Source organism: Phalacrocorax aristotelis, chromosome Z (assembly GCF_949628215.1).
Source record: "Phalacrocorax aristotelis chromosome Z, bGulAri2.1, whole genome shotgun sequence".
Classification (NCBI taxonomy): Eukaryota; Metazoa; Chordata; class Aves; order Suliformes; family Phalacrocoracidae; genus Phalacrocorax; species Phalacrocorax aristotelis.
Window position 1 is genome coordinate 78,223,404 of NC_134311.1, and position 21,416 is coordinate 78,244,819.

The window sequence follows — 21,416 nt, forward strand, 5'->3', positions numbered from 1 at the left end:
GTGCCGGCGGCACGCACCCGCGCACGCACCCGGCCGCAGCCCTGCAGCCACGCAAGCCGCATGCACGAATGCATGCGTGCACCCGTGCATGCACGCACTCCCGCGCGCCCGCCCGCCGCCCAGCGGCCGCACGTGCGGGTGGCGGCCCCTCGCGCCCGCCCCGCCCACCACCCCTCCCTCCTTCTCTCCCATTGGGCGGCGCGTCGGGCGGGAGGGGAGCGGGGGCGGGGCGTGCGGCCGCCGGGGCGCTGCCATTGGCGGCGGGCGTCTTTGTGTGCCGGCGGAGCGGGCGGGCGCCACTCGCCGCCGCCTCGGGTCGGAGGGGCCGGCGGCACCGGGCCGCGCCGCGCCGCGCCGCGCCGCGCCGCGCCACAAAGGCCGCAGCATGGTCCTGGTGCACGTCGGGTACCTGGTGCTGCCCGTCTTCGGCTCCGTCCGCAACAGAGGTACCGCGGCGTGCGCGGGTTCGCGTCCCGGGGCCTCCCCGCGGGGAGGGTGGGGGGGGCGGTGGGTGGGTGCCCCCGGGCGCCGATCGCTCCCCCCCGCCCCGCCTAAGGGCTCCGCGCCCCTCTCAGCCCCGGCAGAGCCCATGCGGGGTACCCTGTGCCCCCCGGGCCGCCCCGCCGCTGGCCCCGCTCCCTCCTGCACCCCCAGGCTGCGCCTCGGTAGCTACATCCTCCTTCTTTTTATTTTATTCTTTAAATTTTATTTTATTTTTTAATTTAACCCACCACCCCCTGCTCAACCCCCCCCCCCCCCCCCCCGTCTAGCCACCAGGCCATCTCAGCGTAGCTGTAGACGATAACAGCCATTTTTGTACCTTCATCCTGTTTAGCTGAGTACATTGCACTGTAAATTCCTGTTAAGTGGATTCATTTTGCTGTGGTCGTCGGGCGCAGAGACTCCCCGGGGGGGCTTTTAGGGAGGGTGGAGGGCTAAAAAACCCCCAAATTGCGGCCAAACCCGCCCCCCCCCCTTTAAATTAAATCAGCGACGAGAAATCCACCAAGGAGATGCAATTATCTTTTAATTCCAAAAATAAAACTGGGAGAGAGCTGGAGAGTAAGGTCTGTGGTTGAACGGGGGATAAAAGACCCCCAAGAGCCTCTGGCGAGGGTGGCCTGCAGAGGGGAGCAGCGCCCCTGGCCCCGGCGGCGGCTCCGCAGCCCAGAGCTGTCCCCCGCGGGCGCTCGCCCACCCAGCCGCTCGCCCGGCCGCCCCACGCTCCATCCCGCCCGGCCCCGGCAGCCACAAGTGTCCCGTCCCATTAGCGCACCTCCGACGTGGCACGCATCCCTCCACACCCCGCCAAAAAAAAAAAAAAATCCCCAATCTGACTGCGAAAAGAGACAACTGGCAAAATGGGTTTCCATTAAACAGGGATAACATTTTTTTCTGCTGTGCTAAATTACTTCCTGTTCTTATTTTGTGGGTAATTTTCTGTATCGAATATCCTTTGGTTGTGTATCTTCACCTTTTTCTTGTACTAAAACTAAAGCATGGTCTGTATTTTTTTACATTACCTAGTTTCTGATGTAAATCTCTCTGTAGAGACATACCCTGCTGAAATGTAATGTGCTGTAGCCTATACATCTGCTCAGTGTACGCTGCTTTTGTTCTGTTGCCCTTCCATAGCATGGTGGGCCTTGCCTTTTTGTATTGTGTGCATGATGACATTGTTACACACGATTCCACTAATACTAATATACGATCTCTCAATAAAGAAACTAGTTTTCCTATATTAACCTAGTGTGCTTTTTCTATTGCTGTTTTCCCATTTATTGTCGTATCCTGCTGTTTAGATTTTTTCCTTGCTTTCCCCCATCGTGAGGTTTGAGTGAGTGGATTTTTTTCCCCGTAGTGCAGATATGGGGGCTTTTTAATACATATTTTTTTTTAATTCTCCTGTCCCATATCTACCCTCAGCATTAGTCTGTGTGTTCATACTCCCTAGACGCACAGTCCATGTTACTGTTGTGCCGATGCAGAGTTCTCTTTTACTGCAGAATAGAAAAAAAAAAAAAAAAAGTATATAAAACCAAGCCCTCATTATTAATCAAAAAAAGATAATATTCGATGAAGGGTCTGCTGCTTATTTCATTCTAGTTACAACATTACACATTCCTTACCAGACTGATATCAAAATGAGAGGGATGACCTCCGTATGGATGGGGGGAATTATATATATATATATATATTACTTTTTTTAAAAAAACTGATTACCAAGAGGTAAATGAGCCTGGAAGAAAAAAATCCCTCTAATCTATTAGCTGTATGTTTAAACATACACATATATCCGAGTGCCCTGCCCACCATCTGCTAGGCGAGGAGTTGCTGTGCCTCAGTCCCGCGGCGACTAGCACGCTATAAATATCTTCACTAGACCCCTGCAAGGCAGGGCTCGTAAAGCTGTCCCAGCTGCTAATGTTGTAACTACATTTTCCTGCTTGAAGCCTCCAGGCCCACCATCTTCTGAATAACCCGATTTGGTCAAAAGAGCAAACTATGGGGCTGGGAGAAAGTCCTGGGAAGCCTTAAAAAATTGGAAGCGGGGAGGGATGCACAGCAAAATTGTGGCCAGCGAGCAATTTTGCTGCAGCTGCAAAGCGATAATAATACCGATCACCTCTCCTTGTTCCTGTGCCAGACCTCCTTTCCCAGGTCTGCAAAATGGTCCTTTAAAACCTCCCAATTTTGGCTTGGATCCCACCAGAAACTGAGGGAAGTCAGGGCTCCCGAAAGCAGGAGATGGAGCTGGGGCTGGGGTGGGGGGGTGGGGGGGAAGCATCCTGCCTTAACTGCATTTCCACGGAAGGTGGGGAGACACAGGATTGGTTATTTGTCTTTAATGAGGGGAAGACAAATTCAGCAGGTCGGTGGTTCCCACCGCTAAAATTTCGAGAGGAGCCACTAGCAAACAAAACAAAAGCAAGTGGCTCCAGCAACCCGCCCTGCCTTACCCCAGCATCCCTTGAAGAGACGCATCATTTTGCAAGGCTGTGCCTTTCCACCTCCCTCCTAGCTTTATCCTGAGTTTGGTTGTTTTTTGTTTTTTGTTTTTTTTTTAAAACATTTATTTATTATTTCCTTCTCCATATTTCCTTTTCCGTGTATCTCGATGACTGTTTGGCCATCCTGTCCCCCCCCTGTATGAGCACAAGCGGGTGCCCCCCTGCTCCCCCCCTGGATGTAGTGTATGCCGTGGCCCTTTGTTCTCGCTCCATCCTCTCCCCGGGCCAGCGCTGAGCTCCGTGCCTGACACATGTCCCCGTACGCATCCCGAGGAGGGAGGCTGTGCTTCTCGCTTGCATGAAGGGAGACATGCATGCCTGTTGGGGCTGATCATTTTCCAATGTGATTTCTTCTTTTCACCCCCCCCCTTTTTTTTTTTTTATAAATTTTTTTAATTCAACCCCCACGTGAGACAATGAGATTTGGTTTATGGTATGGGAAAAAATCCTCCCCCACCCCTGCCCTACCCCAAAACCCCCAACACGGATAAATCCAGTCCCCTCTGAAACGTACCTCGCGCCACAGACACCTGCCGGCAGCTGCCCCTTTGTTAGGAGCGGCGGATTCACTGCAGCGAGTGTAATAACCCCCCAGATCTTCTGCAAATTAGCGCTAATACAGAGCAACACTGTTTGGTCAATATACTCTGAGGATACCTTGGTAATCTAATCGTACAGAAAGCTGCTGGGTTAATGGCAACTCGTACTAAGACAATTTATCATCCGCATCATATTTTGACCTGTCTTGTTAGAAACACATTCTTACAAGAGGAAACATTTCCCCCACTCCTCCGCCTCCCAGCCTTATTAGTCGGTAACCACCAGGCTTTCATAGCTCATAATCCATCAAATGCTTCCACAATTTAATGACTTAATTCCTTTGACACTCCCGAGTCTCGAAACGACACCTGGTACAAAGAAAATAATTTTTTTTTGATTTTAGCATCATGGGCTGAGGAAATCCAAGACGAGTCACGTGCTGGGGTGCTGCTGTGGGTGTGGAGGCACATGCGGTGGTTTCTATAAAGCCTGTACATCTCTCCAGCACCAACCTGTACTTCTGGGCTGCTTTAAATAACTTCTTTCAGTAACAGGGAGACGGATAATCCCAAACACGAACAAAACAGGCTCTGAGATTCATTTATATAAAGGTTGTGTAAAGGTCTTGAACACATCTGCGTGTATTTAATGACGCCAAATAGGAGCTGGACCAATCTGTCTCTCACACAGTGTTCAGGGTGTTGTCACAATTTCCATCATTTTTAAGAAAAAGGTAAACAAATAGCGGTCACATTTTGCTCATGCTGGGAATTATCAGCAGAGACTAATGAAAGCTGATCTGGATTTACCTCGCTGTTTGCAGATCCGGCCCCATGGAAATGTGTTATTTAAGAACCGGTGAGTTGGTGCCCGAGCGAGAAAGCAAATGCAGCTGCGGAGCTGGAGGGGGTGGATTGGCGGGTGTTTGCCACAAAACCCAGGAGCTGCTGTGGCCAAGGCGGGGGGACAAGGTGGTGGGGACATGGTGGGGACATAGTCCGGCATTGCTCGGTGCATCCCGGACAGAATATGGGGTGCGAAACGGGGCGGGGGGGCTGAGGTCCGTAGGCGCCAGGATGCTGCTATAACCACCCCGGGCCTCGCAGAGTCACCAGTCTTGCGCCGAGTCCTCCTCCGTGAACCTCCTGGAAGGACTGTCCTAGAGTAAGTCTGAGCTTCCTTTTTTGTTGTTGTTGTTTTAAACCCTGCTTGTAATTCGGGGAGCACCTCGTGAGCTGAAAGGGGAGGATGGAATGCTGCTGGGGCAGGCACGGGAGCCCTGTCCTCCCAAACCCGTAGGAGGGCCCCTGCCAAGTTCCACAGGGAGCACGTGTGACATCCACGACTGGCTCATCCCTCTCCACCGACCAGATGGATGATTGTTGCAACCACTGGAGGTGCAGGGGTGGCCGGAGAGGGGAAGATGGCTCTCTCGAGGGCCCTGTGAGGCATGACACCGGGTAGCAAGGGCATGGGCATCCCCTCCAGCCCGTTTAACTGCTGGTATAAACCCAAACCATGCGATGGGGCTTCCTCATGTCAAAACTGGAAGGTCTTTATCTCTAGAGGTGTTCTAAAATGGACACGTGCTGCAGCAGGTCAGCAGAGAAAAACCTTTCCCTGTCCTTAACCTGGGAACACTTGTTTTGAGGAGCATTGCATACATGTGCCCAAAATACAAGGGGAGACTTTCTGGAAGGTCTTCTACATCTAGATCCTCTTTGATATCCATAACCTCCAAGACCAGAGTTGGTTTTGCAATTGAGAGAGGTGTGATGGCACCGCCAAATGTCATGTGACTCTTGGGCATCTCCTGGTATTTGGGTGTTTCTACATAAACCCACAGCTCCTGGAGTTGGGTGATAGCCCAAGGCTTTTTGATTACAGGGTAGTATGTAAAATAAAGCTTCACACTGCTGCTTATGGCAAACCTGGTGCTCAAAACTCAGAAGTCAGCTACAACACTCAGGAGGTTTCTCAGCTGACGCTGTGGTTTAGGAAGGAGAAGGGCAATGTGTGGCTGTGGTGGGGCCAGGGCAGGGACCTGCAGGTGGGCAGCAAGAGTTGGGCTAAGACCCAGTGGGGAAAATTATAATTTTCTCCTTTTTTGGGTTGAGTCTGGGGAGAAGGAGTGGGTCAGTCAGCAGAGGGGTCGGGGTTTCCCAAGCCATGATGTGCCCATCAGCAGCTCTGCACAGGATCTCGTGGGAGACTCCCCAGTTTAATCCTTGCATGGTCTTGCCTTACGCGTAAACCTTCTTGGGGAGAAACTTGGGTCTTTTGGGGGTAAAGTAAAATAAATAAATAAATAAATCATTTTTCAGCTAGACTAGCAGATCGTGTTTTTTTCAGGGACCAGGCTTCCGTGCCGGGGAGCTGAGCTTGGCAGAGCTCAGTAGAGCCAGGACACAGGGAAAGCAAACCCATGTCTGCCCTGTGCCTCCCCACCACCTTTGCTTAACCCTTCCTGCTCCTCCTCTTCTCAGTTTTGCAGTCTCCTGGGACTTTTTCTCACCCATTTTCCTGCCTGCTGGTCTTTTACATTTCCCAGCCCCAGCTGGTTTGGGTTGGTTGGCACGTTCTGTGGTGGATCCCTCTTGGTAAGTGTCCTTAACCACTCTTGTTTTCTCTCACTACTTTTAAAGTCTGCAAAATGTGCCTGCAGGAGAGTTGCACATGTATGGTTTGTAGCTCTTTAACTAAGATTATTGCTTTGGTTTGAGTAAGCCCGGTGGGGTCAGGAGCAACGCAGATGCTGGAAGCAGTGAAGATGCAGGTTATGGGGAGAGACCATAGGGGGCAGCTTTGTCCCCATGCGCTGGGACCCTTCAAAGGCAGGACATGCCTGTGGTGAGATGTTCGGATCAGGATTTCATCAGCTCAGAGAAGGACCTCGTGCCTCTGTCTCTCACCCAACGTCCCTGTGCTCCCAGCCACTCACAGCAGCTGCCCTGCCTGGAGGTGACACCCTGACGTGTGGGTGAGCATTGGCTTAGACCATAACCACTGGCCGTTGCTGTCTTTCCCTGGGGGGCTCAAGTGATGCTGTGGAGTTGTTGCTGCGTTTTGCTCTTCCATCTCCTTCCCACATGGTGCAAGGAGCAGCCATTTCCCTAAACAAGGAGAAAGCTGGGCCATGGGTACCTTCTGGGACTTCTTTGAAGGCCGCTTGAGCGGGACTTTGATGGAGCTGGACAGCCTGCCAGGCCAGGTGTCCAGGCACCCAACACCGGGGCTAGGTTAGGAACAGCTCCAAAACCCTGTTCTTCTCTTCTCCAGCCTTGTGGGGGGTCTCTAAAAGACATTCAGAAACACAGTCCCTGAGGCACCTGCCATGCTGCAGCTGCTCCCCACATTAGGCTCTTCCAGTGGAGAGCGGGACTGGGAAACATCCCCATAGCAAATCTGCCCCCCCCAGCAGTGCTTTGTGTTGTGTCTCTGGGCTTTCTCATTCTCCTGGTGGCATCTGACTCTTCCTTCGGTCACACTGCTTGCTCAAAGTCCTGATATACCCAAAGGCATCCTGGTTTTTTTTGGAAACTGTGGGTGCGTGAGGAGGCACCGCTCATGAGTACTTGCCCAACCAACCTGTTTCCATGATACATGTGCTTGAAAAATGGGCACCTGCAGAAAAAGGAAAGCTTTCTCCTGTTTCTTTGCTTTTTGATAGAGAGAAGGTGCCTGTTCTTACACAGCCCTGCAGCATTGGTAGGATCTCGTTCGCCTGTACTCCCTGGGGCAGCAGAGAATGTTTGTCTGGTCCGTTCAGGGCTGATCATCATCAGCTGGTGGGAGCTGAGACTTAAATAAAGTCTCCTGGGAGCCCTAAACCTCAGTGAGAGGCAGCTGGAATCAGAAGCTGTGGGTTCATGGTGAAGCTGCCAGATTGTGGGATCAGACAACAAGCTAGAAAGGTCTGAACTTGTTTACCTGCGAATAAATGCAAAATAAGTCCTCAATTTTTAAAAGAGTCACTTGGTATTTATACTGGGATGAGTAAGAAGAGAGTCTAGTTTGAGGTGTTTTTTCTTCTTCTTTTATAAACAAAGTAATTGGCAGCAAACTGACCACAGTCTAAAGGTATCTTCTATGCGTGAGGGTTTGGTGATGCAGTTACCTTTGCAAGACTATCAGCTTATTTTCAGCCCTGGTGTGGCATTTGTTGTCAGATTTGAGCAGGAGCTTTTTTTAAATCTCAGGCAGCATCCAAAGGCAACGGGGGTGCTAATGCTTCAGGAGAGGTGTCTGTCAAGCCTGGCAGTTTCCACATCCTCCAGGTGGAATATACCATGTCTCTAATTTGCCCAGCAGGAAAGGAGCTGTAAATCTCAAGCAGATTACCACACTTGTTGTTGTGGTTTGCTAAATCCACATTTCTCTTTCTTGTAGCCTGGCCTTTAATATTAATATCTTCAATTTCATTTATAAATTCACTTATCAGCTTTCATTAGTCATCCCATTAATGATCCCAGGCAATAAATTTGTCATTTGACGTCAAAAGGCAGATTAAGGGACTTGTAGAGCCTTGGGAAACAGCTTCATACTGCACCAGAATTATAGCGGTTGGCATATGAGGCTAATACTATGTATAATTTGCATCTGCTGCTCAGGGGATGAGTGATTATTTTATATATTTAGCTGAAAACAAGAGCATTTCTTAATCATGAATGGTGTTACATTTCCTGCAAACTCTGCAGTATTATGAATCATTGGTCTATAAACATCTTGTTGCCGGCATGCCTGGTTTTGCAGTAACACAGTGGTAAGCCCTGGAGGGTCGGATCCTGACAGCTCGCATCCTCCTCGGGGAGGTTTTTACTGCATGAATGGCTAATTGAAACTAAGATGTTCCCTCAACACTAGGAGCTGGAAGGGATCGGGAGTGGGTTAAGCTTTGCTTGGCCAAAATTGAGCATCTTTGGTCTCTGCTCTACTTGGTGGGAGGCGAGGGTGTTGGTAGGGTTTGGAGTGGGCATCTAAGGTGTGAGAACAGAGGGGAAAAACCACAATGTTTTCTCTAAACATCTGGAAGAGAGCAGGGTTGGACAGAAAATGGATGAGGTATAACATGCTCAGGCGCTGGTCTGTTCAGGCCCATCACGATGGGGCTTTATGGATGTTAGGAGCAACCGGTGTTTTGGAAGAAGCCTTACCTTGTCCATCCATTATTCGTGATATCCCACAAACCTCCTTCAGGGGCTGAGATAAGGAATAAGGAAGCTTTCTGTGCAAAGTTAGCTTGACATGAGTGGACTTGAGGTTACAAGGCTTTTTTTTTTGATAGTGAATATCCGGCTGCATGCAACCTTATAAAAAAGGATCTCCTCCCATGCTGGCTACTTGCAAAGCCTGTCAGCAGCCACGAACTCCCCCCTCTGGGCAGGGCCTCCTTCGAGGTCAATGGGCTGCAGGCATCTCTCCATCAGGCTGAATGGAGAAAATTTTATCTGTCATGTACCAAAAGCACTTACTGAGCTGGTTTTGCTCAGCCCTCATCAGCCCCAGTGGGAAACTTCTACATGAACTTGAGATAAGAGTTGTATCGTATGTCAAGTGCAGCTCTGGGAGAGTCTGGAGGTAAGCAGCACACCTGGCCGGGGGCTGCAGAGTGACTTACACCATCTGGCATTTTGATTACCGGTGTGTGAATCTGGCATGGGTGAGAAATGATGGCACGGGTGAATCTGGGTGGGCAGGAGGCAGCCAGAGGTTGCAGGGATGTGGGGAGGTAGAACCTCCCATCTGCCAGGGCTGAAGGGTGACCCACAGCCTAGGGACTGAAATACCTTCTTGCTCTTACTAAAGCAGCAGTGGAAACCATCGTCCATCTTTAATCCCCTGCTCGGCTCGCTGCCTGGCTCCTTCCTGTGTTAAATTAACGGGTGGCAGCCAGACTCTTGTCTCCAAGGTCACTCTTTGAAGCTGTGAGCTGAAAAAAATGGCAACTCACTTGTGATGTGGAGGAATATTGCATGGGAACTGGGGCCCAGAACAGGGGATGTTGTATCCCAGTGGCAGCAGCGGGATGCACGGGTGAGCAACGGGGGGTGGACCAGCAGCTCAGCTGATGGGACTTCTATTGAACCGAGTTGCTGGGGACTAGAGCTATGTAAAAACAGAGATATCTGTTTTTGATGACAGCGATGATTATTTTCCAGTTCACTGGCTGAAAATTTATTTTCCTAGTCTTATATTGTCTTTGAGTTTTTCAGTGAAATGAGAGGGGCAGGGGGGCAGGGGAAGGCTTTAAATTGGCTCACTTGAAATAAGATGAAATATGCCACAACCTCAGAAGTTAAATGCTGTCTTACGGTGGAAAATGAAACAGCATCAGCTGGATACAGGGAATAAAACCAATTCATCATATTGTTTCAGTCGGGTTTTTCGTACAGAGACATTTCACCTAGACATAATTTTTTTTTCGTATCCAAGAGGTGTATTCGGTGTTTTGTACTCACTTGGAAAGCATGCAATGGTCAGGAATAGACTGCCCCAGTCCTCCTTGTTCTTCCGCTGTGAAACCACGTTGTGACTTTAGTGTGTGCAGGAATCTGTTTTATTTAATCGACAGAAGGTGCTTTAATGCCTGAGATGAGTCTTGGAGAAGCAAAGGCTCTGGTCCTGGTGCAGGAGGTGGCAAAATGTAGTTGGCCCCTCACAAAACGAGGGAGGTCATGTCAGCCCCTGCCTCGCCTTCCTTCTCACCTCTACTGGCAATGAGGGTGGCTTTCCAGGTTTGTGAGGATCAGAGGTGGTTTCCAAAATGAAAATGAAAGCTGAGGTATCAAACGGGACGTGCAACCACTGCTTTACTCCTCAGTGGGCTCATCTAGCTGAGCTACTTCAGCCTGCAGGGACAAATAACACATTCCCCATGGCCTAGTTTGATTTTGAGTAGGAAACTCTGTCTGGCACATGTGATTATAAACTTGCTGGTGGAAATCCTGGGTGTTTTGCCAAAGAAGACCATAGAAGTTCTCTGGTGATAAGGACATATCATCTTGCCCTGGGTCACCTGCAAGGAGAGTCCTGTATTGCGAGATCTAGATGGCATGTGATGACACCCAGGTTCTTCTTCTGTAGGGTGCAGGGGTGTCCTGGGGAATGAAAATATTACCAGGAGGCAGTTACAAGCTTAGAAAAATAGGACATGGACCAAGGGGAAGGGAGGCAAGGTAAATCCCCCATCCCTTGGACAGAAAACAGTTCCTCCTGAAAGGACCTGCTGTGCTGTTAGGGAAGCTGGAGTAGGTTTTTTAGGTGTCCAGTGTGACTTCTTCCTGTAACAAGCAATTTTGAGCCCCATTAACATAATCAGGAGCCAGACCTCAACAACATCTAGGAAGTTCATAGCAGCTTTGAGGGTATGTTACATTGGCTTGTGCATTCATCCAGACTGTGTGGGACCAGTTGTGCTGAACTACTGTCCTTGTCCTAGGATTCCTTATTTGCAACCCAGCATCTCTCATCGGACCTTCTTCTATTAGAAACTTAAGCAATGAGAGGAAATCCTTTCAGCCTGGGCTGACCTTGATGCTGGCAGACCCAGGCTTAGACCCATCCTCTGGCTCTCTGCAGGGACACAACATTTGCTGCTCTTCAGCAAATACCTGCCATGTTTTCCCCTGTGGATGTGATGGGTTTTCCTGAGTTCCTTCCTTGCATCCATTCCCCAGGCACCAAAGTCTTCCTGAGGGCTGGTGCTGGCTTCAGGGCTCAAATCTGCTGGAAACACTTCAGAGGCTCAAGCACGCTGGTCTGGTGTGTGTTGATGGAGGGGGGGTAAGGCACTGCTGTCCATGGGATGGTGAGTCCAGGAGATGTTGGACCTCTTTGGGAGCTCTGTATGGGTTGACGAACAAGTGCTGTCTGCTGCGTCAGGAGATGGCGAGATGGCTGTGACTGATGCTGTAATAACCACGGTTGGGAATGCAGTGATAGGGAAGTCTCTCTCATAACGGAGTACAAGCTTTAAAACATGGTCACATCGGTCATTTGGCCAGGGGGAAGGGGCATCATGGTGTGGTGTTGAATGGGCACTAGGTGCACATCCCTCATCCAGCTTCCCCTCTGAAAAATATTGCCTTTTTTGGGGAGGTGGTTTTGATGGATACTTTGTAGAAAATACCTCTGCAAAAGCGTTGCTGCTCTTTCATTGTGTTGAACAGGGAGCACTGGTGCCTCTTCTCTCTCCCACCTCCTGTTTCCAGTGCACCAGCGCAGCTGGGAATGGGAAGGCAGCAAGGGCCCCTTCCCAATGGCCTGCAATTCAAATGGGGAACGGGGATAGACATGCTTTGCAGAAACCCAACTCACTGGCAGCATCCCCTGGAGGGTGGTGACATCCAGGCCACCACGAGAGCAAAGGGGCATCAGAGAGGTGCTGGGACCCTCCTGTGAGCCAGGGCTGGACAGGTGGGTGGTACAGGGGAGGAGGGAGGTACTAGGGCACCCAACAACTAATCCCACTTGGAGCTGCCACCTCTTCAGAGGACTTTGGGGAGTCCTCTTTGAAAGCAGCCTGTTGGAGGTAAGTTTAATGGAGCAAGTGGGTGTGCAGTGTTGGCACTCTGCCCCCTGAGCCAAAACACTCCTCTCCAGCCCATGAATAGACCCAGCTCCTGCTTGCTTTTCTTTTTTTCCAGTGTAAAGAACAAGTCTGCTTCTAGTGATGCTGTGACGCACACACTTCTGCATCACGCCAGGGAGCTGAAGCTTTGAGAAAGCCAACAAATATAATGAGACTTTGTGATAAAAAAAAAAAAAAAAAAGAAAGAAAAAAGGGATAAAAGCTCAGAACACAACAGTAACATGAAAATGCAAAGTGTTTGCCAAGGTTCAGACACCAAAAAGCCAATGAAAAAGTGCTTTGTTCCTATTAATGCCTGCCATAAGGAGTTTGCTCCCCACATCTGCTGGGGTTTTGGGGTTGGCTGTGGTGCAGTCCTTAAGCTGCAGGAGTTGCTTTGTCTGTGTGCCTGTGTGCATACCACCTTCTGTGGTGAGAAAGGTGGCTTTCACCTCTTGTGTCCTGCTCTCTCCAGTGAGCAGAGCTTAAAATTCCTGGAAAATTTGCATCTGTGGGAGAGGTTTTAGCTGAGCTCTGGTGTGGAAGTGCTGGGTGACAGTAGAGGAGGAAGGACAACAGTGGGAAGCCTGGGAGGCTCTCAGGGCGGTGGTGATGGACCTGGAAGTGAAGGAAAAGCAGCAACACACAGAGAGGTCCCACATCATAGGGTGGGCACGCTTGTCAGTGCAGCTTGGTAATGGTTAGGTGAACTGTGGGTCTCCACCACATCCAAGCTGGGCTGGGGTTGGGGGATGGCCATTGACCGGTTTCCACAACATTAAGAGAAAAGGAGACCTTTCTCAGGCAAGCTGAGCTGCTCTGAAGGGCTGGGCACTTTGACTGAACGAGCCACCACTTGTCATTGAGAAAATGGGGCATTCAGGAGTGTGGTAACTCTGCCGAAGCTGTACCTGTAATAACAGGGCACCCCTGCATTTAAAACTACAAGCAGGATAATGCGAGTAGGATTTCACACTGCTCTGCTGCTACACCGAAACAGAGAGCAGAAATCCTTATACCCCATTACAGCAGAAGAATAAATGACCTGAACCCAGGGGTCCCAGGGGGAAGTTTGACATCCATACAGCTTTTGTTGTTTCTCTAAGAAATGAGGATGATCCCACTGTAAAATCTCAGAAATAAAAGATACACCCATCCAGCATTCTGTGTGAGGGTATTCAGGGCTTGGGAACTGCCTGCAGGCACCTCTCTGGGGCTAGACTTGTGTAGATCTGTCAAATCTTGGACAACTTCTGAACCAGCCAGTGCCTCCTAACGGGGCTCGGTCTGATTTGCTGGGTCAAAATGCTGCTTCTGAATGGAGGAGCAGGATTAGATGCTTTGTAGTCTATGGCTCTCAAAAACATGGGGGAAATTTTAGAAAAGCAGTGTGCAGCTTGCCTGGTGTTCTAGAGGCACCAGGCTTTAATTAACATCACTGAGAAGTTCAGATCTCAGCTTTAATTCCCTTTTGTTTGTAACTGGAAGCTCTGAGGAGTCAACACATTTTGTGGCTTGAACAAATATGGGGTTTTGCGGTGGTTGTCTTTTTCTGCCCTCACCATCCCCAGAGCTCGGTTGAATCTGAAATACACCTTTATAATTGCTGCTTTTCTCTTGTCTACTTGATGTCTGCCAGAATCACTGACCAATGGACGTTACATGGGTTAGTGTTACTCATGCTGTATTATTTCAGCTCAGGCAGAAGTCTTCTGGATCCAGTGGCTAGCGCTGTGAAAAATCTTGTAATCTTTTTCTGCTTTCTCTAAAGGTTCAGTTATGCTCTGAACTAACAACATAAATGGAAAACACACATCTAGGATTATCTTAATTTCAGCCTTTGTGTGAAGTCTGTGCTCCCTGTGACACAGCAGTGCACGCACCGCACTACTCTCCATGTATGTGCATTTACAAGCACTGCCCTTTCAAGGGTAGAGGAGACTTTTCCATGCTGTTGATGCTTTCGGAGCTGTAATATGGAGGGGCATACCCAGCTGCCCCAGAAGATGCTGGGTTTTTTTAAGAGCATCTTCCACTGGCTGATAGAGTTGCAGGATAATTCAGCTGGAAAGGCACCTCTGGAGATCTCCAGCCAAGCCTCCCGCTCAGGGCAGGGCTACCTTCACTGTAGCTGAGTGTCCCAGGATCTTGCCCAGCCAATCTGGGATACAGTCAAGGATGGAGATGACAGCACCTTGGAGGTGCCTGCTGTCTGGTCAACAGTCCCTGGGGGCACACCTGCTCCAAGGGCTGGATGTGCAGTCAGATGGCAAAGGCAGGGGTGCAGGGGTGCTCTCCCTTGCCATAAAAGTCAGTGTTGGACACTTTCTGTCCATTCTGCACTGAGTTTGTCCCCTCCAAAGAAAGGGACTTTCCATGGGCAGGGAGATCCACTTCCACAGCCACATCTGCGTGGGGAAGATCCCAAAGGATCCAAGGTCCAAGGCCAAGCAGCTGGGGTGTGTCCAACACCTGGAGCAGAAACCAGCTCTCCCAAAAGTGCTGGACACACATTGTTTGCCCAAATGCACATGTGGGCCGAGGTGGGCAGTGGGCACAACATGCTGACCCCCAGCTCCACAGATCCCTGCTCAGACCCTCTGGCCTTCCCTAAGGTTGAGTAAGTGCTTTTGGGCTCCCACCTTCACCATCTGTACAATGCACCAGCGCCCATCTCACAGGCCACTGGGTATAAAATTCAGGGAACAAGGAAAATGAGGATGATTCTACTCCTTTGTAGACAATATTCCTGGGAAAATATAAGTATGGATGGGGGAAAAGTGGATTTCTGGTTTTCATCCTCTTTTCTGTGGTCACTATTAAGGAAATGTGTCACAGGAGATGTCTGAAGAATTGTATTTAGACATAAAAATTTGGTCAAATGTCTGCTTTCTTCCGGAAATAGGTTTAGAAATTAAACAGAAAGCTGACAAAGCTGACACTTTTGGATGAAAAATAAAAACCTCAATTCTTTCTTAGTGTCACATTTTTTTATATTTTTTTAAAGAATGGTTTTAACATTATTTTGTTTTAATCCAGGGGGAGTAATTTTTCCAAGGTCACCCACTGCAGTAGTGGGAAGAAGGACTTGAGCCCCATCTCCTCTAAGAAATCTGCTTAAAAATAATGATCTGGGAGAAAACCTGGCTGCTGACACTAACCATAGGACTTTCTTATCTAGCTGCTCTGATCAATAGGTTTGCTTTCCCTATGTAGCTGATAGATCTTGACTTTTTGAGTCCAACAGCAACTTTTGCAATGCCAGCTGATACAGGGCCATGGAGGCTTGTGGTCATTTCTCAATAGCAGGGGATTTGCTGAAGTAAATCAGATCTGGAGTCACTGAGAGGGAATTAATGTGAAATGCCTTGATATTAGTTTTACAGTCGCTTTAATAGGCATAACTACACTATTAAACTGATCTGCCTGTATTTAACTCTTATTTGTACTCGAGTGGAATGAATGTTTTCCTTTAGGAAGGATGAATTTTACAGAGTAAAGAGCTATCATAAAAGTCCCAAATGCCTCAGCAATAATGACGTGACAGCTTGCAGCCTAAAACCCAGACTATTTATTCTGTGGTAGTGCCTTAAAGTCCTATTTTACCCCCTTCCCGACCTCCTCTTCTCCCTCAGCCCAATTACACTTCCAAAATGTCTCTGAAACGGTGGTGTTGGGCACGCAGCTGGTTAGACCTTGGGTAGTCACACACAACTAAAATCGTCTTCTTGCTGCAGCACAGCAACTCCTGACTTCAGCTCGAGTCAGCTCCTTCTCCATGTTGTTGTGTTATGTGGTGGAGAACAGCCTCACCTAGATCCCAAACGGGACCTTGATAAATCAAGGCTTTATAAGAAGTTGCATCTTGTACCGGTCTGGTACAAACATGAGCTGGCTGCACCCTCAGATTTGGGTTAGTTATGCTAAAGAGTAGGAAAAGTGTTTTCTGATGTTTTTTAGAGATAAGTCATCCTTTGCCCATGAGTGACGGTAGCTATACCATTTCGTTGTAGAAGCAGGGAGGCTGCAGTTGAAGTGGGCCAGCAGCCGTGGGGCCGTGCCAGGATGGGGTGGGCACCTGCATTGCTCACTCCCCTGCTGTGATGACCACCAGATTCTCAAAGCTGCTTCCCACCTGGGCACAGAGACCCGGGGAGGGGGGAGCCAGTGTTGGTGGCTGTTGGGCTGTGAAAATCAGGAGGGAGAGACCCAGCAGACTGGGGTGAGCTTATCCAGATCCAGTGGCCATGAGGCCAGCAACAGGGAGGATATTTTAACATCTTTAAATCCTCCATACAGTCTTTGTGGCAGACAGCGGGGCGAAAAACCTTTAATCTTGCTTGTAAAGTTGAGGGGTAGAAATTCATGGCTGGAGGTGAGGGCTGGAAACACACAGAACAACCCTGCAGACATCTCTTTCTTGCTTTCAGGATATTTTTTAGGAATTCTTTTTCTTTTTTTCCCTCTTCTTGGCTCTTTCTTTCAAGTGAAGCTCATGCAGACTTGTCACAGGTCAAGAAAAAGTTAAGCCATGATGTGTAGAAGATGAATGGACTTTTAAAATCAATTTTGTTGTCCCCGGTGTCAGCGGGGTGCCAATCACTTTGTGCTGGTGCTGCCCGGTTCCTCTGCCGGTATCGTTAGGAGGCGTGGGCAGCATTCATTACAGGGAGGCTAAGTCTCACTGCCTGTTAATGGAGTTGAGCTGCCTGACCTTAATGTGTGACTGATATCTAATTTGAAGTTTCTCTGGACATCAGCAGGCTGTAACAGAAACAATACAGGTCCGGCGACGCAAAGATTTAGCCCCAAGAAGAGAGAAAAATAAATTAAATTTAGTAATTAGTAAAAATCCTTGGGGCCTAGAAGCCACAAATGGAAGTAAAAAATGTGTATTTTTTTCCACTTTTCAACGATATGGGTTCTTGGTAGTGTCTCCTGTGCTGTGGGGAGGAGTGTGGTATTTGCCCTGGACCTGTGGGAAATTTTGAGATGCTGCTGGCCCCATGCAGATGGGTGCATCTCCAGCCCCATAGCCACCCCCCACCCCCCCACCCCACCCTGGTCTCCTGTGTTTCACTGAGATGCACAGGCCCTGTCAGCTCGAGACCCTCATCCGTGGGGTCCCTCCTGATGCACCCATCGCCCCTTGAGGTCTCTGCTTGCAGGTGTGTTACCTGCAGCAACTGGGCTCCCTTTGGTCCCCATCTGGCCTTGGGGATGTTCACCTGTTAAAAATCCATCTGGGTGCCCAAAGTGGACGTGGTCACCCCCCATTCCTGGTGCTCAGTGGCAGTCCTTGCTCTGGTGGGAAGTGCAGGCAGCAGTTTGAGGACTTCTGTGCAGCTGGGTCACAAATTGGACTGGATCGAGGCTGTTTTCCTCCCATCCCACAGGGTTTTAAGGCCGGGGGAAAGAAGTCGAAATCTCTGCCTGTGCCTCAGCACTTTGGGGTCTGCCTGGGACCCAGCACTGGCCAGTTCCTGCTCTGCAAGTGCCAAAGGCAAAAGGTGTGAGTATGTGCCCAGGCTGGGACCATCAACCAGGTTTATAGCCCGTTCCCCTCTCCCCATGAGCTGCACTTTCCCCTTGGTGCAGCAGGGGAGGCAGGTGAGGTACAGGTGAGGGCTGCCCAGCGTAAGGCTCTTGCAGGAAAAAGTAAAATTGGAGTATGAGCCCACCATCCCAGCTGTTTGGCAGGGAAAAGCGTGGTCCCTCCTCAATCTGGAGCAGATGAAGACATCTCTCTGGAGCCAGGAGGAAGCTCTGGGCCGGCATGGTGCCAGCTAAAAGATTGAATTGCTATTTCCTAAATGCCTCCTGAACATCTAGGGCAATGACTTTGTAAAAGGTGCTGTCATCCTTTGGAAAGGAAAGGTCTCCACTCCCTAAGATTCAGGATTGACATACATAGACAAAGCTGAGCTGTCTTGTGGTCTGTAAACCTGCTGCCCACCCCCCTGGGACTGACCCAGTGCCCTCTGGGATGAGCCTTTCTGCTCTTAGTGATGCGTGCCTATGGCTTGCAGGGTGGAAAACTGCCTGCTGCTAGGAAAAACGGTTCATGTAAGGCAAAAAAGGGGTATCTAGGCTGCTACTGGTAGAAACTCAGCCCTGTTGTTCTTCTTTGGTTCATCTTACTTGCAATGGTAACACTAATCAGCATGGGAGCCCTGGGTGGGATGGTATCTGTAAAAGCCCTGAAAGCATGGGGTGATGTAGGAGGCCTTGGCTGGTTGTGGGGAAAAGTGTGGCTTCAGCCCCTGAAACCGCCAAGAGGCAGTGGGAAAGGAGCAGCGTGGCAGCGACCTGCAGTTGTACAAGTTCTCCCATGAAGAGGTCTTCGTGGGAGATGCTCGAAGGAGAGGGTCTGGTGTCTGGTCCAGGGTCCACCATCCATTGCTCCTGCTGCCCAGGACAGCTTTGTCCTCTGCCCAGCTCCCGTCTCCTCCTCTGTAAAGCAGGATGCATTAACCAGCCTGCTTCTCACTGCACTGGGTAAGTGTCCCTCCATGCCATTTATGTACAGAAAAAGCTAATTTTGGTGTGCTGTGATTCACCATGGCTCTAAAAGTCTGCTTGAAGGCCCTGCAGAGGAACCAAAATCAAACAAATTTCAGATGGTCTCACAAATGAAGCTGAAAGGTCATAACAATATCAAGGAGGAGGTCGTGTGCAGCACTGCAAGCCTCTGCTAAATATCAGCCAAAGATTAGCCCATCCTCTCTGAAAGGCCAAGAACTATAAAGGGTCTGAGTTCCTTCTGCCACATGTTCAAAATCGTGTCTAAAAATGGCACAAGCCCCCTGTGAAAGGCAGGTGCAACTTCAGGAACCGCAGATTCAAGGGAAAATGTCAGGCCAGTGAGGTATGTGAAAATGAATTTGGAAAATTCTTAGATATTTTTTTTTTTTAAAGCCAAATGGGATTTGTAGATTGTGTGGCTTGTGTTAATTAATTTGGTGCTTTGCCAAATATCATCATCCCAGTTTAATCAGCAGTTGGGAAACAGTGCGTTGTCCATCTGCCAGCCTCCTGTCCTGGGGGTGGCCTCAATGGATGGACAAGCATTTTGAAAGATTAGTTTCTAGGGGAGGAGGAAAGATTAAGCCAGTCTGAGACTGATGAACTGCTTTTTTAGGCCCCCAATGAGGTGGGAACTGTCAGTCCCATCGGGCTATGGTCTGCTGTGTGGCTGCATCTGCTTGGCCACTTCTGGATGTCCTTTAGGTACATCACCACATTTTTTGAAGATCTGGTCTTTTAAAGGCTTCATCTGATGTGAAAGTTGCCCATGCAGGGAGATGAATTTCATCTGGGAAAAGCAGAATCAAAGCATCAGTTTAACCAGGGGGTTAGATTCTTGTGGGAAGAGCTCATAAAAGGCTGCAGTCTCCTCCCCAATGCCACCAACCTTCTCCTAATAGTATTGTGCTAATTAACTGGCAAATTCCTCGGCTCTTCTGCTGGCATGGATCGCTGGTCTAACTGGGTTCAGTAATTTTCCCTAGACCAATTTCTGGTGTCTGAAAGTTTCCCACAGCCTCCAGAGGTCCAAGAGCAGGAGTTGGAGGAGCAGCTGCACCTCACACCCATTAAAACCAGTAAAAGCCCATACCTGGCACACTGCAAACATGAAATAACCCATCCACATGAGAGAAAACTCATCTCATATGTGGCGGGCAGTGACTGATCCTGAAAACATGTGGGTGGATGCACTAGCTAAGTTAAAAAGCCTGGTGTGCAGAAAGCCCTCGGGATACATGCTTTCCCTGCCACAGCATCCCCCTTTCCTTTCCCCACAGCTGACAGCTCACCTGACTCCAGTCACTATTTGTATTTATGGGGGCACTTAACCAGCCCTATAACAATAATTTATGGGTTATTGTGCAACTTGTAACCAAAAACTTCTTCTTTGTTTTGTTGTCTCTGTTAAAAGTGGCACCCACAGCCCCAGGAACTGAATCCCCTCTGAATGCCAGTTGTGTTTCTCAACAGCAAGGCTGGCTTTGGAAAGGAAGATAACAGTGGCAGCCTGGTGCTGCTGATGGGCTTCTTCAAGGGGGTTTTCTGGTCCAGTGGGGCTGAGGGCTGCGTAGCCTCCCTGCCTGCTGTGTACCCGCTGTGCTTGCTGGCGATGCTGAATGGCAGTGTGTAGATTTCCAAGGTAGATGTAATAAAAACAAAGTCCACGTGAGAGAGGAGAAATGTTTCTGTCTGAGTGGGCTTGGCAAAACCACTGTCAGGAATGGTAAAAATCATAACGGGAGGTCAGCTCAGGTCCCAGCCGGGCGGTTTGCTTCTGCGCATGATGGGAGGAGGCAATCCTTTGAAAGAAAACGGTGAAGGGAGACAAACTCAACTGCCACAGCCTTGGTAACGCTTCCTTTGGGTGTCTTAAGGCCACCTGGTTTGGCTTGTCCCCTGCTGAGAAGCAGTTTCAGCAGCAGCACAATGCCCATCACCTCCCCCTGGACCCTGAAGCTCTCCATCCCACGAGGTGCCCATCACGTCCAACCAAGGGGCTGATGTCATATAAGGATTCCAGACCCAGCCCAGTTTCCCACCCCGCAAAGCTCAATTTAGCTCTGCCTGAACTAATCTAATGAGAGCAGACTGCTGGAGGTTGTGTTTTGCTTGAAAGAGAGATCAGGCTTTGCTGCTGGGGTCCCTATCGTCCTCCCCTGCATCGTCCTCATCTGCTCAAGCCTCTCATTCCTCCCATGGCAGCTGGAAAAGACATGAAACTAGGGGTTGCATACTGTCCTCCCTTATCACCCAGTTTGGTTCATTCTGGATTTGTTTGTAGTTTCTGGGTCTTTAATATTCACACGGATTAATCTTTTGGCTCTGCAACAGCTTTTCTGTTTGAGGTAGCTGGTTTTGCTGCTTTAAACTAGTTTAATTACTGGCACCCTATTGTCTTTAAAACTAAAGGAAAAAAAAAAGCCATTTATTGACAGCAAGCACAGGCAGCGCAGACCCACCACTGCCGTCTTTCCCGCAGACAGACTGAAGCCAGTGTGTGTGGGTTTGCAACAGACACAACTGGCACCAGCCTGATGTTAAGCAAATGCTTCCCAACCGCGGACCATGCCTGGTGTTTTCTCTAGAGACCCGGTTGTGGGGGCTGGATTATGTCTTATGTGAAAAAGAGGTGGGAAGTCCTTGCTGTGGTTGGAGGTAGCTTTGGATGCAGCGTTGTAATTTATCCACCAAAAAATTCCTGCAGTGGCCTCATTGCAGCAGGAGGATGCTTCTTCCTTGGGTACAATGCCATGTCAGAGGAGTTTCAC

General features: G+C 49.4%; 1 protein-coding gene across 1 annotated transcript in view; it reads left to right on the plus strand.

Annotated features, from left to right (window-relative positions):
* Window positions 1-271: 271 nt before the first annotated feature.
* Window positions 272-21,416, plus strand: part of ARK2C (arkadia (RNF111) C-terminal like ring finger ubiquitin ligase 2C) — a 50,047-nt gene continuing 28,902 nt past the window's right edge. The window contains exon 1 of the mRNA XM_075078476.1: window positions 272-446. Within this exon, the coding sequence (XP_074934577.1) occupies window positions 386-446 (61 nt within the window). The 5' untranslated portion in view covers window positions 272-385. The remainder of the gene's footprint in view (window positions 447-21,416) is intronic.